The 16,730-nt window shown below is 43.7% G+C and overlaps 1 protein-coding gene across 1 annotated transcript; it reads right to left on the bottom strand.

Annotated features, from left to right (window-relative positions):
• Window positions 1-13,929: 13,929 nt before the first annotated feature.
• On the bottom strand, window positions 13,930-16,520 carry LOC146577723 (OX-2 membrane glycoprotein-like). Its single transcript, XM_085267702.1, has 3 exons — window positions 16,389-16,520; window positions 14,357-14,695; window positions 13,930-14,264 (listed from the first exon to the last, which is right to left on the bottom strand). The coding sequence occupies exons 1-3, from the start codon at window positions 16,441-16,443 to the stop codon at window positions 13,930-13,932; spliced, it is 729 nt and encodes a 242-aa protein (XP_085123828.1). The 5' UTR covers window positions 16,444-16,520.
• Between the last annotated feature and the right edge of the window lie 210 nt (window positions 16,521-16,730).

Raw genomic sequence — 16,730 nt, 5'->3', positions numbered from 1 at the left:
TCTTACAGCAACTGCTGAAGCCCACCATATGCACAATGCACAGGTTACTCATCACAACATTATCAAATCAAATCAAATCAAATCAAATCACTTTTTATTGTCACATCACATGTGCAGGCACACTGGCACAGCACATGCGAGTGAAATTCTTGTGTGCGAGCCCCACAAGCAACAGAGATGTGCAAACACAACAACACAAACGAGCAAAATACAAGAATGGCCAACCTGAAACTAATAAATATATGTACAATATATAATAGTGTATGCATTTCTGGATGTGTATACTAAATATTTTCCTACGTGTGTGTGTGTGTGTGTGTGTGTGTGTGTATACACATTTTTACAAATTAAATAGTAAAAAAATAAAATAAAATAATAATAATAATAATAATAATAATAAAATATATAAAATATACAGAGTTGAATATGTGCAAAACAAGTGGCATTTATATACAGTGTGGAGTGCATAATGTTGAAGTTCCAGTAGTGAAGCTGAGGTGTCTATGACGTGTTCAGCAGTCTGATGGCCTGATGGAAAAAGCTGTCTCTCAGTCTGCTGGTTCGGGACCGGATGCTGCAGAACCTCCTTCCTGATGGAAGCAGTCTGAACAGTTTATGGCTGGGGTGACTGGAGTCCTTGATGATCCTCCCCGCTTTCCTCAGGCACCGCTTCCTGTAGATGTCTTGGAGGGAGGGAAGCTCACCTCCAATTATCCGTTCAGAGCACCGCACTACTCGCTGGAGAGCTTTGCGGTTGTAGGCGGTGCTGTTGCCATACCAGGTGGTGATGCATCCAGTGAGGATGCTCTCAATGGCACAGTGATAGAAGGTCCTGAGGATGCGGGGGCTCATGCCGAATCTTTTCAGTCTCCTGAGAAAGAAGAGGCGCTGCTGCGCCTTCTTCACTGTTTTGTTTGTGTGTACTGACCACGTAAGATCCTCAGCCAGATGTACACCAAGGAACCGGAAGCTGCTCACTCTCTCCACAGCAGCGCCGTTGATGGTGATGGGGGTGTGTACTTCTCTGCACCTCCGGAAGTCCACTATCAACTCCTTTGTCTTTGCGACGTTGAGGGTGAGATGGTTGTCTTGACACCAGTGGGTCAGGGCGCTGACCTCCTCCCTGTAAGCCGTCTCATCACCGTTGGTGATAAGACCCACCACTGTAGTGTCGTCCGCAAACTTCACAATGATGTTGGAGTTGTTAGTGGCTGTGCAGTCGTAGGTGTAGAGTGAGTACAGGAGAGGGCTCAGTACACACCCCTGTGGAGCACCAGTGTTCAGTGTGATGGGGGATGAGGTGATGCTGCCCAGTCTGACCACCTGGCGTCTGTCAGACAGGAAGCTAAGGATCCAGCTGCAGAGGGAGCTGCTCAGTCCTAGATCCTGCAGTTTCCTGTCCAGCTTCGAGGGAACGATGGTATTGAATGCTGAGCTGTAATCTACAAACAGCATCCTCACATACGTGTCTCTCTTCTCCAGGTGTGACAGGGCAGTGTGTAGTGTCAGGGCTATGGCATCATCAGTGGACCTGTTGTGGCGGTATGCAAACTGTAGAGGGTCCAGTGAGTCGGGTAGTGCAGAGCAGATGAAGTCCCTGACCAGCTTCTCGAAGCATTTGCTTACGATGGGGGTCAGGGCTACAGGTCGCCAGTCGTTCAATGAGGAGATGGTGGAGGATTTGGGTACAGGGACGATGGTGGCCATTTTGAAGCAGGCTGGGACTACAGACAGAGAGAGGGAAAGGTTGAAGATGTGCGTGAACACTCCAGCCAGCTGAGCCACGCATGACCTGAGGACGTGGCCGGGAATCCCGTCCGGACCAGTAGCTTTGCGTGCGTTCACCTTCCTGAAGCACTTCCGCACATCCTCCTCAGACACAGTGTGCGCACTGACGTCATCCGCGGTGCGCACACTGTCCGGTCTCATGGTGTTCGCTGTGTCGAATCTAGCGTAGAATACGTTTAGATCCTCACACAGAGAGGCCGTGGTCTGCAGTGTGCTGGTTTTCCCTCTAAAGTCTGTGATCGTGTTTAGTCCCTGCCACATACTCCGAGGGTTGTCAAACTGTTGTTCCACCCTGTCCCTGTACTCACGTTTGGCTGCTTTGATCGTCTTCCGGAGTTGGTAATGTGCGTGTTTGTAGTCCGATGTGTTCGCGGAGGCAAAGGCGGTGTTCCGTGCCGCCAGTGCCGCGCGAACATCTCCGTTAATCCAGGGTTTTTGATTTGGGAAGGATTTGACTGTTCTGGATGGGACGACATCTTCCACGCATTTCCTGATAAATCCACAGACTGAGTCTGTGTATTCATCAATGTCTCTGGCGGCCACGTGAAACATTTCCCAGTCCGCGTGATCAAAACAGTCCCGCAGCGCAGACTCCGATTGGTCCGTCCAACAGTGCACCGCCCTCCGGGTTGGAGCTTCCTGTTTCAGCTTCTGCCTGTAGGCGGGCAGGAGCAGGATGGAGCAGTGATCTGATTGGCCGAATGGGGCGCGGGGGAGGGCTTTGTACGCATCCCGGAAAGAGGTGTAACAGTGGTCGAGTTGCCGGTTTCCACGTGTGTTGAAAAGGATGTGTTGATGGAGTTTTGGTGAGACTTTCTTCAGGTTTCCCTTATTAAAGTCTCCGGCTGTGATAAACGCTGCCTCTGGGTGTGCGGTTTCCTCGCTGCTGATCGCGCTGTACAGTTCCCTGAGTGCACGGTCAGTGTCGGCTTGTGGGGGAATGTAAACAGCCGTAATAATCACTGCTGTAAATTCCCTCGGTAGCCAGAATGGCCGGCACTTAATCATCAGGTACTCCAGGTCCGGTGAGCAGAAGGATTTGACCGGGTGCACGTTCGCATAATCACACCAGCTGTTGTTGATCATGAAACACACACCACCGCCTCTGCTTTTCCCAGTAAGATCCTGTGACCTGTCCGCGCGGTGCACAGAGAACCCCGGCAGTTGTATTGCGGAGTCCGGTACTTTGTCCGATAGCCAGGTTTCTGTGAGGCAGATCACGCAGCAGTCCCGCATCTCTCGCTGGAATGAGATCCGTGCCCGAAGCTCGCACAGCTTGTTCTCCAGAGACTGCATATTAGCCAGTAATAAACTGGGTAACGGTGGTCTGTAAGTGCGCCGTCTCAGTCGAACCAGAACGCCAGATCTTCTCCCTCTGCGTCGGCGTTTGCGGCCTCCAGGGCCAGAGAACAAAGGCGTCTCAGGTGAGATGAATGGGGGGTCTGCAAACGGAGCGTCCGTGTTGCAAAACTTGAACTCCGGAAAGTTATAAGAAAGACCGTCTTTTATGTCCAGTAAGGTTTGTCGGTCGTACACAAGGAGACAAGTGCTGCTCGTGAAAAAATAAAGGAAAGGTAAAATTAAACACAGAAGAAAGCCGTTGCTTGGGGGAGCTCGCGACGAGGCTGCCATACTCGGCGCCATCTTGATTTTTAACTTAACACTGTATGAATATCAGTCACTTGAACAGCAGAAATGTAAACAATGAGAAGGAAAGAAAAAAGAAGAAATATTCCAGTCCTTTGTTCATTTATAAAAGGAAACTTATCTTAATTATTTTTACAGTCCTTTTCCTTTTTATTTCTCTTTCTTGTGGTTAATTATATTGAGTCCTTTAACTGAGGCAACACTTATTTTCGGGGCACCTGACTTTCCTGCGGGGCTGCGTCCTTCATCTACCCATGCAGAGCGGAGTTCTCACTGTAGCACCCTCAAGGATTGACGTACGCACGATGTAGTTATAAAACAGGGTTTATTCTGGTCTTGGCAACCCGTGAGAACTGCTCACGGAAAAAACAATAAAACAAAAACATCACATCAAAATGCGCTCTTGTACGTAGTGTCAATCAATCAAAAAATCCTTAATTACAGAAAATAAACCATTTAAAATACACAAACCTCGTGAGCTGACATCCAGGAGGTGCTAAATACTCCTTTATGGCCTTATTGCCTTATCTTCCATCTTCTTCGTCAATTATTTCCACTCTTTAAACGATATTTTCTCCATGTGTGGAGCTAACTGTGAGTTGCAGCATGCAGACACCATGTGAGCTAGCAAAAGAAAAGTGGCTGGGTGGAGACCCAAACAGCAAAGCTGTACCCTACACAGTTCACCACCAGAGGGCGCAAAGGAACAAAATCCAGACATACAGCTTAACAAATATCAAATGCAACAAACATCAAATGCAACAAACATCAAATGCAAAAGACCGTTACACGCATGGTCAGGCTCCCTCTGCTTCAGGCACGTGCAGAGGGGGGGGGGGCTAGAGGGGCTTGAGCACCCGCCCCTTTCCTGATGCGTGCCCAAAGTGCCCTTTTGTTGAGGCAACTTTTTAAAAAAAAAATTATTATTATTATTTTTTTAATGTGTGTGTGCGTGCGTGCGGAGTCCTGTCTGTGCCCCTCAACAATAATATTTAACTATTAATCACAGTTTTGCTAAATAAAAGGATCTGGCTTGCATCAGTCACATGATCACTATTAACCAATGATCGCCCTTGACGGCAGAACGCGCTGGTTACGAGCCGGTGTTGTGCCAAAAAGTGACTGTCTGCCAGAAACTGATTGCCGTCCGCGGGAGCGCGCGCAGCTTCTTAAAGCCGCAGCGCCCGGATTACTTGCGTTGCCAGCTACTTCCGTGCAACTGATATAACGTGGGGGGAAAAAAAACGCAAACACATTTATGCCTTTGTTATTAGGCAAAGGTATGCATTTATGGAGCTTTAACGTTTCTTGTAACCGAATTATGACGCTTATCAGAAGGTTGCTTTCAGTGTGTAGCGCAGTCACGAATGACTACACGCATCACGATGGAATAATTAATGCCTACAGGTTTAGTATGTCTACTCTCGTTGTTCATATTTGTTATAAGACTGTCGAATAGTAGTTAAAAAAATAAAGACCTATTGTGCCAGTATCACCATGACTCTTTCTTGTTTGTTCAGAATAACGACTAAGAACATGGCATTTTAGCGCTACCAAAAAGTGATTGTGGCCTATAACTTGTCACTGAAACAATATTTCGGCTTCAAACTTGTTGGATATATTCCAGAAGGGTTACATGTGATATATTATATCCCAAACACTCTCCAAGAACTGCTGAATAACTTGTACAGGAACAATAAAACTGATAATATGCCATTTTCAAGCTGCCAAAAGGTGATTATGGACTATAACTTGTCACTGAAACAATATTTCTGCTTCAAACTTGGCGGATGTCATTTAGAAGGGTCATATGTCAAATATTACATCTCAAACAGTCCCTTAGAACTGCTGGATAACCTGTAAAGGAACATTAATACCGATAATATGTCATTTTCAACCTGCCAAAAAGTGATTGTGGACTATATCTTGTCACTGAAACAATATTTCTGCATCAACTTGTTGGGTATCATCCAAAAGGGTTACATGTGACACATTATATCTCAAACAGTCTCTAAGGACTGTTGAATAACTATTAAAGGACCATTAATACCCATAATATGCCATTTTCAAGCTGCCAAAAGGTGATTATGGACTATAACTTGTCACTGAAACAATATTTCTGCTTCAAACTTGGTGGATGTCATTCAGAAGGGTCATATGTCAAATATTATATCTCAAACAGTCCCTCAGAACTGCTAAATTACCATTAAGGGAACAATAAAACTGACAATATGCAATTTTCAACCTGCCAAAAAGTGATTGTGGCCTATATCTTGTCACTGAAACAATATTTCTGCTTCAAACTTGTTGGGTATCATCCAAAAGGATGATATGTGGCACATCATATCCCAAACAGTCTCTAAGAAATGCTGAATAACTTTTAAAGGAACATTAATACTGATAATATGCCATTTTCAGCCTGCCAAAAAGTGATTGCCGCCTATATCTTGTCACTGAAATACTATTTCTGCTTCAAACTTGGTGGATGTCATTCAGATGGGTCATATGTCAAATATTATATCTCAAACAGTCCCTTAGAACTGCTGAATAACTTGTACAAGAACAATAACACTGATAATATGCCATTTTCAAGCTGCCAAAAAGTGATTGTGGACTATAACTTGTCACTGAAACAATATTTCTGCTTCAAACTTGTTGGATATCATCCAGAAGGGTTACATGTGACACATTAGTGGTACAATGGTTAAGTTATGTTTTTTCAATGTTTTTGAAATGTTTCTTGTTTTGTATCGTTGTCTCCTATAATATTTATTGGTTGTTTATTTGTTTATTAATTCATTAATTTATCTTCGTGTTGCTGTGTGTGTTTCTGTGTTGTTCACAAGTTCAGCTTTGATTGCAATTTGTTTGTAGGATGATTCAATTATTTTGTGTTTCCTAACATGTTAGCATAGTTACTGTATGCAAAGAATTAATATATATGTTGTTCCATGGTTTACTGGTGTTGAGCTTCCGCTATACCCTCTGTTTCTGGTCTATTTGTTAGTTTATTTTAACTGGTGGTTTCTTCTTTAATTGGATGTAATTGTTATTTGTTTTTGGTTTTCATTTCAATTAATAAGTGCTGTATTGGAATGACATTTTTATTACCGTTTGTTTTGTCTTTCCTATTACTTGGTGTTCCTAATGTGTTTAAGCAGATCTCCTCCCACCTGTTTCCATTTGGCCATTATCCTTTTTTTGTATTATTTTTGAATTACAACACTTTTGAAATTTGACGTTTTATGCACAGGTTGAAAATGACATATTATCGGGATTAATGTTATTTTAAAAGTTATTCAGCAGTTCTTGGAGAGTGTTTGGGATATAATATGTCACATGTAACCCTTCTGGATGATATCCAACAAGTTTGAAGCAGAAATATTGTTTCAGTGACAAGATATAGTCCACAATCACTTTTTGGCAGGTCGAAAATGGCATATTATGGGTATTAATGGTCCTTTAATAGTTATTCAACAGTCCTTAGAGACTGTTTGAGATATAATGTGTCACATGTAACCCTTTTGGATGATACCCAACAAGTTGATGCAGAAATAGTATTTCAGTGACAAGATATAGTCCACAATCACTTTTTGGCAGGTTGAAAATGACATATTATCGGTATTAATGTTATTTTAAAAGTTATTCAGCAGTTCTTGGAGAGTGTTTGGGATATAATATATCACATGTAACCCTTCTGGAGGATATCCAACAATTATGAAGCAGAAATATTGTTTCAGTGACAAGATATAGGCGGCAATCACTTTTTGGCAGGTTGAAAATTGCATATTATCGGTATTAATGTTATTTTAAAAGTTTTTCAGCAGTTCTTGGAGAGTGTTTGAGATATAATATGTCACATAGGACCCTTCAGAATGACATGCAGCAAGTTTGAAGCAGAAATAGTATTTCATTAACAAGATATAGGCCACAATCACTTTTTGGCAGGTTGAAAATGACATATTATTGGTATTAATGTTATTTTAAAAGTTTTTCAGCAGTTCTTGGAGAGTGTTTGAGATATAATATGTCACATAGGACCCTTCAGAATGACATGCAGCAAGTTTGAAGCAGAAATAGTATTTCATTAACAAGATATAGGCCACAATCACTTTTTGGCAGGTTGAAAATGACATATTATCGGTATTAATGTTATTTTAAAAGTTTTTCAGCAGTTCTTGGAGAGTGTTTGAGATATAACATGTCACATAGGACCCTTCTGAATGACATCCACCAAGTTTGAAGCAGAAACATTGTTTCAGTGACAAGATATAGGCCACAATCACTTTTTGGCAGGCTGAAATGGCATATTATGTCATGGTCCTGGGTCATTTTGACCCAGCGTTTTGTGTTTTGTGATTATTTTCCTCTGTTCTAGTTATTCTGTGTCCTCCCCCCTTGTGTCCGGTTCGGGTTCTAGATTTCCTGTTTTGTTCTGAAAGTCTGTGTCTGTTGTCATTGTGTTCAGCTTGTCTCCTCCGGTCCTCATGTGTATTAGGTTCAGCTGTTCTTCCCTCCTGTGTGTGATTACCTGATTACCTTGTGTGTGTATATTTAGTGGGTGTCGGTCTGTGTTCGTTTTCGGCTCGTCTGCATTCTTCCGTGTGTCTCTGCGTCTCTCTGCCCCGCACCCCTTTTGTATGGTCTCAGGTTTGTCACTTAGTTTCTCCCAGTTTAGGTTTCCGTTTGTAATTACTCATGCTTCATTGCCTGTTTTTGCCACTACCACCCTGTAAATAAACTTCACTCGTATCATCAGTTTGCTGCATTTTGGGTCCTCCTTTTCCTCCACTCCACACGGCTCACTCCGCCAGCCGTGACAGTACGAGCCGACCAAACATGGACCCAGCAGCATCCGCACCTTCCCAGGAGTTTCGGGAGGAAGTAATTGACTGTGTCTCAAGGTTAATCAACCTGTGGCTCGAACGTGAGGGAGAGGAGGAGTTACAGCAGCTAATTTCTGCTCACTTCTGGCTACTCGGCTCTCTTCACCCGCTCGCACAGGACTTCATTCTTCACGAACTGCACTTTCACCCTCCAGCCGCTACCGCTTCCCAACCCAGCCCGGCAGTGAAGATTTTGCCCAGCCCGGCGGTGAAGATTTTGCCCGGCCCGCCGGAGGTTTTGCCCAGCCCGCCGGAGGTTTTGCCCGGGAGGAAGCGACGATCGCGCCGTCGGCGCGTCGCCCCACAGCCGGAGATTAGGACTTCGGACCTGCCGGCTGTGGTGAGTGGAAAAGACACTCCGTCTGTTTCGCCAGCTCGTATGACTGTTTATTCCGGGGCTGTGTTTGTTGAGTCAGCTGCCCAGCCGGTAGCTCAGTTAGCCGCTCGGTCATCACCTCCATCACATTCAGCCTCACGACCCATAGCTCAGTCATTACCACAGCCAGACTTATTGGAAACTATGTTACAATCCATAGCCCAGTCAATAGCTCAGTTGGTAGAAGACTCATCAGCCTTGTTATCAGCTCAGCCGTCATCTTCACCTACTCCTCCGGTACTTCAAGTTGAGTCCATCCAACCTGAAAAGAACTATTTTTCATCTGTTCATTACAAGCAGAGAGACAAACCACACAATACTGAAAACATTCCTCAAGAGCTGGCCAGTTCTGAGACTGTGACGCACTCCAGGGCCTCCCCAGAGGCTGGGTTCCAGCCCCCAGCCGACTCTGGACCCCTGGAGGTTAAGAAGCCAGCTGAGGACTGCATCCGGCTGTCGCTGCCTGAGCTGAGTCACTGCTCTGTGCAGCCGCAGTCCGCTTTGTGTTTGCCAGAGGCCCGTGCGCCTGCTGGTTCCGATCTGTCCCTGCCAGAGGCCCATGCGCCTGCTGGTTCTGTTGCGTTCCTGCCAGAGGCCCGTGTGCCTGCTGGTTCTGACCTGTGTGTTCCAGGGGCCCCGGTGCCCACTAGTCCAGAGACTGTTTTCGCTGGGGGGCCCGAGGAGCCCGTCCAGCCCCAAGACTCGTCAGCTGGAGGGCCCGAGGAGCCCGACCAGCCGCCAGCTGCAGTCTCATCATCCTCGCCCGCTGCAGTCTCATCATCCTCGCCGTCGCCTGGTCCAGCTGCAGCCTCATCATCCTCGCCGTCGCCTGGTCCAGCTTCAGCCTCATCATCCTCAACGTTGCCTGGTCCAGCCTCTGCTTCGGTCTCGTCTGGTGCTACGAAGGCCACGCCGCCATCGGGTCCCGGACTGCCGCCTCGACATCAGCGGTCGTCTGTCAGGCCGCTGGTGGAGCGTCATCGTCGATATGGACGACCTCCTAGACGCCGCCGCTGCCTTCCGTGCGGTCGGCCTCCAGACTTGTGTCATCGCCGCCGTTGCTGTCCGCACAGTCAGCCACCTGAACGGTTTCCCAGTCGCCGCCGCTGCCGTGTGCACGGTCGGCCCCCTGAACTGCCTCCACTCCGCCACCGCTGCCTTCCGCTCGGTCGGCTTTTGGATCTGTGTCGCCGACGTGGCCGGCCTCAGAAGATGAACTGTCCTGGACTTCTGAGTTGTCAGCCTCCGGGCCGGCCTCCTGAACTGTGTTTTGTCCTTGTGCTCCAGCATGTGTGTTTGTTTTGGACAAGTCACTTGGTTCACTGGAGCTTGTTTTTGTTCGGTGTTGGTCCCTCCGTCCTGGGCCCCCCGCCGCCCGCCCTGGGTTGGTCGTCTGTTTTTGTTTTGGGCTGTCTGGAGCCAGCCCTTGGAGGGGGGGTACTGTCATGGTCCTGGGTCATTTTGACCCAGCGTTTTGTGTTTTGTGATTATTTTCCTCTGTTCTAGTTATTCTGTGTCCTCCCCCCTTGTGTCCGGTTTGGGTTCTAGATTTCCTGTTTTGTTCTGAAAGTCTGTGTCTGTTGTCATTGTGTTCAGCTTGTCTCCTCCGGTCCTCATGTGTATTAGGTTCAGCTGTTCTTCCCTCCTGTGTGTGATTACCTGATTACCTTGTGTGTGTATATTTAGTGGGTGTCGGTCTGTGTTCGTTGTCGGCTCGTCTGTGTTTCTTGGTATCCTGTTCCTTAGTCTGCGTCTCTCTGCTCCGCTCTCCGTTTTGTAGATTTCAGGTTTGCTCTTTAGTTTCTCCGAGTTTAGGTTTGTCATTACTCATTGCCTGTTTTTGCCACTGCCACCGTGTAAATAAACTTCACTCGCATCATCAGTTTGCTGCATTTTGGGTCCTCCTTTTCCTCCACTCCACACGGCTCACTCCGCCAGCCGTGACATATTATCAATGTTAATGTTCCTTTACAGGTTATCCAGCAGTTCTAAGGGACTGTTTGAGATGTAATATTTGACATATGACCCTTCTAAATGACATCCGCCAAGTTTGAAGCAGAAATATTGTTTCAGTGACAAGTTATAGTCCATAATCACCTTTTGGCAGCTTGAAAATGGCATATTATCAGTTTTATTGTTCCTGTACAAGTTATTCAGCAGTTCTTGGAGAGTGTTTGGGATATAATATATCACATATAACCCTTCTGGAATATATCCAACAAGTTTGAAGCCGAAATATTGTTTCAGTGACAAGTTATAGGCCACAATCACTTTTTGGTAGCGCTAAAATGCCATGTTCTCAGTCGTTATTCTGAACAAACAAGAAAGAGTCATGGTGATACTGGCACAATAGGTCTTTATTTTTTTAACTACTATTCGACAGTCTTATAACAAATATGAACAACGAGAGTAGACATACTAAACCTGTAGGCATTAATTATTCCATCGTGATGCGTGTAGTCATTCGTGACTGCGCTACACACTGAAAGCAACCTTCTGATAAGCGTCATAATTCGGTTACAAGAAACGTTAAAGCTCCATAAATGCATACCTTTGCCTAATAACAAAGGCATAAATGTGTTTGGGTTTTTTCCCCCCACGTTATATCAGTTGCACGGAAGTAGCTGGCAACACAAGTAATCCGGGCGCTGCAGCTTTAAGAAGCTGCGCGCGCTCCCGCGGACGGCAATCAGTTTCTGGCAGACAATCACTTTTTGGCACAACACCGGGAACGAGCTTACAAAGAGCACGCGCATTTGTTGCGGTCCGGAGCTGTAGGAGAAACACAAGTTAACTCAGAGACATTGGTCGTGTCCAAATTCATGGGCTACATTCTCCCGAGGACCCGGCCTTCGCGGTCTACGTGGGCCGGGTCCTCAGAAGATCGGGTAGGCCGGAAGTAAACGGCCGTGAAATTGGACGGTCTAGCCTTCTGATTAGCGTCACCGCTGTCTCGGTGGAGTTTAATAAACTCAGCCGTCTGCTCCTTGCTGTCTAAAATATAACAGGACACTGGAGTAAACTCTCGGCCATCTCACACTTCTGTTTAATCAGTTTTCTGTTTGACGTTTAGTCAGCTGTGTGAAAACCAAGGAGGAACCCACCCGGGGGATTAATAAAGTTTTATTTTATCTAATCTAATAACTTTAATCTCAGCCAAACCGATTTACTCACGAACAAACAAAACACTGAAAAAAAGCCCAACAATAACATTTTTAGGTTGTCTAAGTGACTTATATATTACGTTTGTCACGGCCGGGCGGGTTGCACACAGTAATTCGGCGTGCCCGTGTGGCGTGTTGGCTAGACCCAAGCGCGGCGTAGCTCTAGTAATAAATAATAATGTAAGGATTCTGAATCAGCACCATGATGCCCATAGTATATACAGTATTCTGAAGAAGGTCTAAAATGTCACTGTGCGTGCATGTGTGTGTTTTATTTAGATGGATTTTTTAAAAATATTACTCATGATATAACATTGTGCAGACATGGCTGGTAAGGACATGAGGAGGAAACAGCAGGAGCTGTGTGAGGCTACTAAAGGCAGGGCTATAACATTTTTCTGTCATCATTTTATTATAGATTAAGTGCAGGAGTTGTTAGGTGTGGATAATTAGATTATAGTTTATTGCAATAGCAAGTTGTGCCTTGTTCTCACATAGACAGCAAGTGGAGAGTGATATATGAAATGATGGGATGGAAGGAAGAAGAGAAGCAAAGAGTGATTCACAGGCAGAGCCTAAATTATTTCTCACAGTTTTTGTTGCCTTATGGTTCCAAGCGCTGTCACCAATCTTTGTATTTTGTTATTTTCTCATGACACTTGTTTAATCTGCTACCATCTCTCCTATGGACTTTTTAATGTCTACAATCTCAGATCAACACAGCCCTGCCCTTCCCATAGTAGACTCTTGATGAATGTGTGTTGTTGTTATTCAGCCTGGTTCAATGTGCCCCTTTTTAACTTTGAGCACCCGCCCCTTTAAACCTCTCTGCACGGCCCTGGAGAGGAGGCTCTTCAACTCTGACACTGACAACAAGGATTTGTTTGGTTTTGCAAGTGACAACGAAGGAGAGAAGCTGAGAGTGGATGACGAAGCCACCCTGAGCCTGTTCGTATCCGACACTGGAGGAGAGGACTTTGGTGGTTTTAGTGCGCAGGAAGAAGAGAAAGATGGTGAATGACTGACTTTTCTTCTTGTTAAAGCCGTGTCACTGCACCTGAGCCTAAAAGGTAGTCTGAATCTATTTTTCTGGTGTGCTGTAGGTTATTGTTATGTACTACATTTGTTACTCATTTATGAAGCACAGTACATGTTTTGTACTTGTAATTACCGCTACTTGTACATATACCCTAAAAGGTTATGCAAATATGTACCCATAACTTGTTTTTCAAAATATTAATAAAAGTGGTGTGTCTCCAAACAGCCATCTCTTTCCTGACAATTCGATTTGTGCATATTCTCTTACATATGATAAGTCAACATTGAAACACCTGCGGCTTTTAGTCAGGTGCGGCTAATGTATGTACAAAACAGGATTTTCGCCTGATTTTAGCTTGTGCGGCTAATATTCAGGTGCGCTTTGTAGTCCGGGAAATACGGTATTTAAATTTACTTGAGTAGGGTAGAGTCATGCTAATGACCTAATAATTTTATTCAGGTGTGTTGCAGCAGAGATACATTTAAAAGCTTCAGGACGCTGGCTCTCAAGGCCTGGAGTTTGACACCCCTGCTTTACACAAAGATGGGTTAAATCACAGTGCAAAGAATGAATGAATAAATGAAATATAAAAAATAAATAATTATTAAATAGTCTTACACATCAATGTCATTGGTTGACTTTTGAAGTATTTGAATCCTTATTGGGTTCCCTGAGTGACAGAAGGATTAAAACACTTTAAAATCAGTACTGAAAATATGTGCAGACATTACTGGATAGATTTAGGGTTAGAATCAATAAATCACTATCATGTTAATAAGATAAGACGCATTACAAAACGACATACTAGAAAGTGAAAAGGTAACTTTTCTTCAAGCAGCATAGTGGAGCAACAGAAAAAGACAAACCCCAACACCAGCACTGCTGCAGCTATTACAGTGATTGAGGGAAAATCTGTGAAAAAAACAGAAAAACGTGACGCTGACCAACAATAATACATCACTCATGAAGTACTGAAGTCATTGTTATTAGATCCCAGTCAAATTTACCCAAGTATCATCCGTCTCTAGTCTAGTCTGTGGTATACAGAAAGAGTTTCTCACCACCAACAGATGTTTTTTGGACCTCAGGAATCGTCTCCATCACCTCTCTGTGAGGAGCAGAGAGCACTCGTGCTGCACATCCCACCTGTGTGCTGTGTTTACGTGAACCTGAGAGCACAGCTGTAGTGGTGACAGTGAATGTAGCGTTGGTGTTGGACACACTGACAGTGTTGTACTGTGAGAAGTTGAGGTCTTGTTGTGAGAGTGTTACAGTGGGAGCAGGTCGACCAGTGGCTGAACAGGAAACAACCCACTCTTCAGCAGAGTTTGACTCTCTGACATCAACAACAGGTTCATGCAGCTCTGTGAAGGATCAGGAGATATTGCAAGGAATATGTTGTTGAAAGGAAATCAGTTTCTAGCACATTTAAACACATTAATGCAAAAGTTCTTACCATAGACTTGGAAGCAGGTTCTACCAGTGAAGGAGCCTTCAGGATAAGTGTTAAACAGACAGTGATAGCATCCTTCATCCTGCTCCGTCACATTCCTGATGACTATGGAGCAGTTCTGTAGTCCAGTGTATTTAAACTTGACTTTATCGTTAAAGCCATCATTCACTCTCTGACCATAGTACTTGCTGTAGGTGGCAACATTTGTCTCCACATCACGTGAGATTTTCTGCCATGTGACCTGAAGGACGTCTTCAGTGTCCAAGAGCTGACAGCTGAATTCAGCATCTTCTCCCACTGCTGCCAGCACAGTCTGCTGTGTTTGGACCACTGCTGTTAGAGCTGCATGGAGAATAACATGAGTTAGAGATGTGGAACTGAGAGGTATTGATGGGAAGGATTAAACAATAATTCGGGTCATGGAGTAGTCTGTGTTTTAGGCTCAAACAAATTGACATATGGGTACCACTTAAATGTGATGTAGACTATAAATATAAACCTGACACTCATTGTTTCATACTGTATGTTTCAGGGACATTTTCTTTCATCTATAAAAAAAAAGTAAGACAATTCAGTTAGCTACCAACTAAACAAAGAAAGTCAGATAGATGTACAGATCGTGTCTATATTGGTTCTGTTGGTCCATGACCAATTCTGGAGGTCTGTACTGCATTTGAACTTTTTCAACAATTTGGAGGTCCAACCATGATTTAAGCTGGACATCAATATGGCGTTCAACATTAGAACCTTGGACTTGATGTATATTTGTTGGACATCATGTAGATATCTATGACAAGTGCAGGGAATTTAAAGGTTTAATTGAGGTCATATTTTTTATTTACAAAATATCAATATTGGGGTTACAAAACAATCCCTTCAGTGGACCAAAAATGAATTATAAAACCCATCACTTCAACATAACCAATACCAGGACTGGTATTGACTGGTAACTCGTGCTACTGTAGAAATTCCCATTGATTTTCTACATTTTCCCAGAGGCCTCCCCTTCTGTGGATTACTAGTATGTTATTTATTAATTTGTGCCTCAGTTATTTCAGATCAGTTATTTCACTGGGGAAGCCCTATATTGCCCACTTCCTAATTTCAGCACAGTTTGATCTTTCTCTTTAGCATGTATGTAACTTTGGTTTGTTGAGATTTTGGCATTACTTCTGTCATAAACATTCTCTCTCAGACATAACTGACTAAGATTTCTGTGGTTACCCAGAACATTTTAATAGACTTTTTGTAATCAATCAGGTCTTCAACCCCTTCTTTTTAAAATAGTGTATAAACCGTATGTATGTGTGAAAGACTGTTAATGTTTTGATAAATTGTTTATTTTAGAACAATTGGTGAGTGTGTTTAGCCACTTCACACTACTACACTTTGCTCTAAACTACATTCCTTCTCTGAACAGTATATATGTGAATGGACTGACGGATCTTTTCATTTCAAATGTTAAATAATTGTCAGTAAACTACTTATGACCTGAACTCCATCTCTGTCTAATGGAAATGAGTGCCTTCTTGTTTTTAACTACATTGGGGTTGTGAAACGTCTTTTACATTGTAGGCCACATACAACCCAATTTTTGTTAATTTACCAACCATACATACATAACACACAAACATGTGGTTTATCTATTGCTTTCATCGTAATATGAATAGGCATGGGGCAACCTTTAACAAAACAGTCTAAAGCTGTTTTCACACAGCTCTCAAAACAGTCTCATTAATCTGAATGATGAACAACTCATGACACAGAAAGTTGATTTTGTTCTTTTTTATTAGGCTGAGTGTTCAGTGGGAGAAACGTTTTGTCACTCATTCAAACAAAATCTAAACTCTTCAGTAATTGTATCTCCCTCTAATTCTGTCTAAAGACAATCTCTTTGTCACTTCAGAGAAAAGTTCTCACATTTTAGGATCAATTTTTAATTATTACGAGTGAAGGTTCTTGTTTTCTTTTTTTTTTCTCTTGTCACAATAAATAACTTTAAAAAACAAAAACAACAATACGGAATAAAACTTACCTTTTGAAAAGGCCATAAAAAGAAAAAACAAACACAGAATCCCACAGTCTGACATGGTGCACGTCTCTGTGTCCCCACTGGCTATTGTACCACGTATTGAAACAACGTCGTACAATAGCCAAATTATTGAAAACTCAAATGTCCCCGAAGGAAGGAAGAATCTCCCTTCCTTGTGGGACATTCCAAGGCATGTTAGAATGATCAACTGTACCAAGTAAAGTACAAAAACTTCCCAGTGCAGAGTTTCATCAGTGTCTTAATCAGCAAACTCAATCATTTTTTTCTGCATTTTGAAAATTCAGTAAAGCTGTAGGTGTCAACATTTGTCTCCACATCTTGTAA

The sequence above is a fragment of the Mchenga conophoros genome, linkage group LG3 (genome assembly GCF_057382185.1).
Source record: "Mchenga conophoros isolate Kocher_MC1m ecotype Shallow Benthic linkage group LG3, M_conophoros_male_GT1.1, whole genome shotgun sequence".
Taxonomy (NCBI): domain Eukaryota; kingdom Metazoa; phylum Chordata; class Actinopteri; order Cichliformes; family Cichlidae; genus Mchenga; species Mchenga conophoros.
Note: the sequence above shows the minus strand (reverse complement) of the source record. Positions and strands in the feature narration are given on the sequence as shown.

What these genes read in the sequence shown, in the direction of transcription:
- LOC146577723 (XM_085267702.1), bottom strand. Translation starts at nt 16,443, where the DNA reads ATGTCAGACTGTGGGATTCTGTGTTTGTTTTTTCTTTTTATGGCCTTT. An exon ending in TTTTATGGCCTTTTCAAAAG is followed by an intron (nt 14,696 to 16,388) that starts GTAAGTTTTATT and finishes TTCTCCATGCAG; the next exon opens with CTCTAACAGCAGTGGTCCAA. An exon ending in AACCTGCTTCCAAGTCTATG is followed by an intron (nt 14,265 to 14,356) that starts GTAAGAACTTTT and finishes GATCCTTCACAG; the next exon opens with AGCTGCATGAACCTGTTGTT.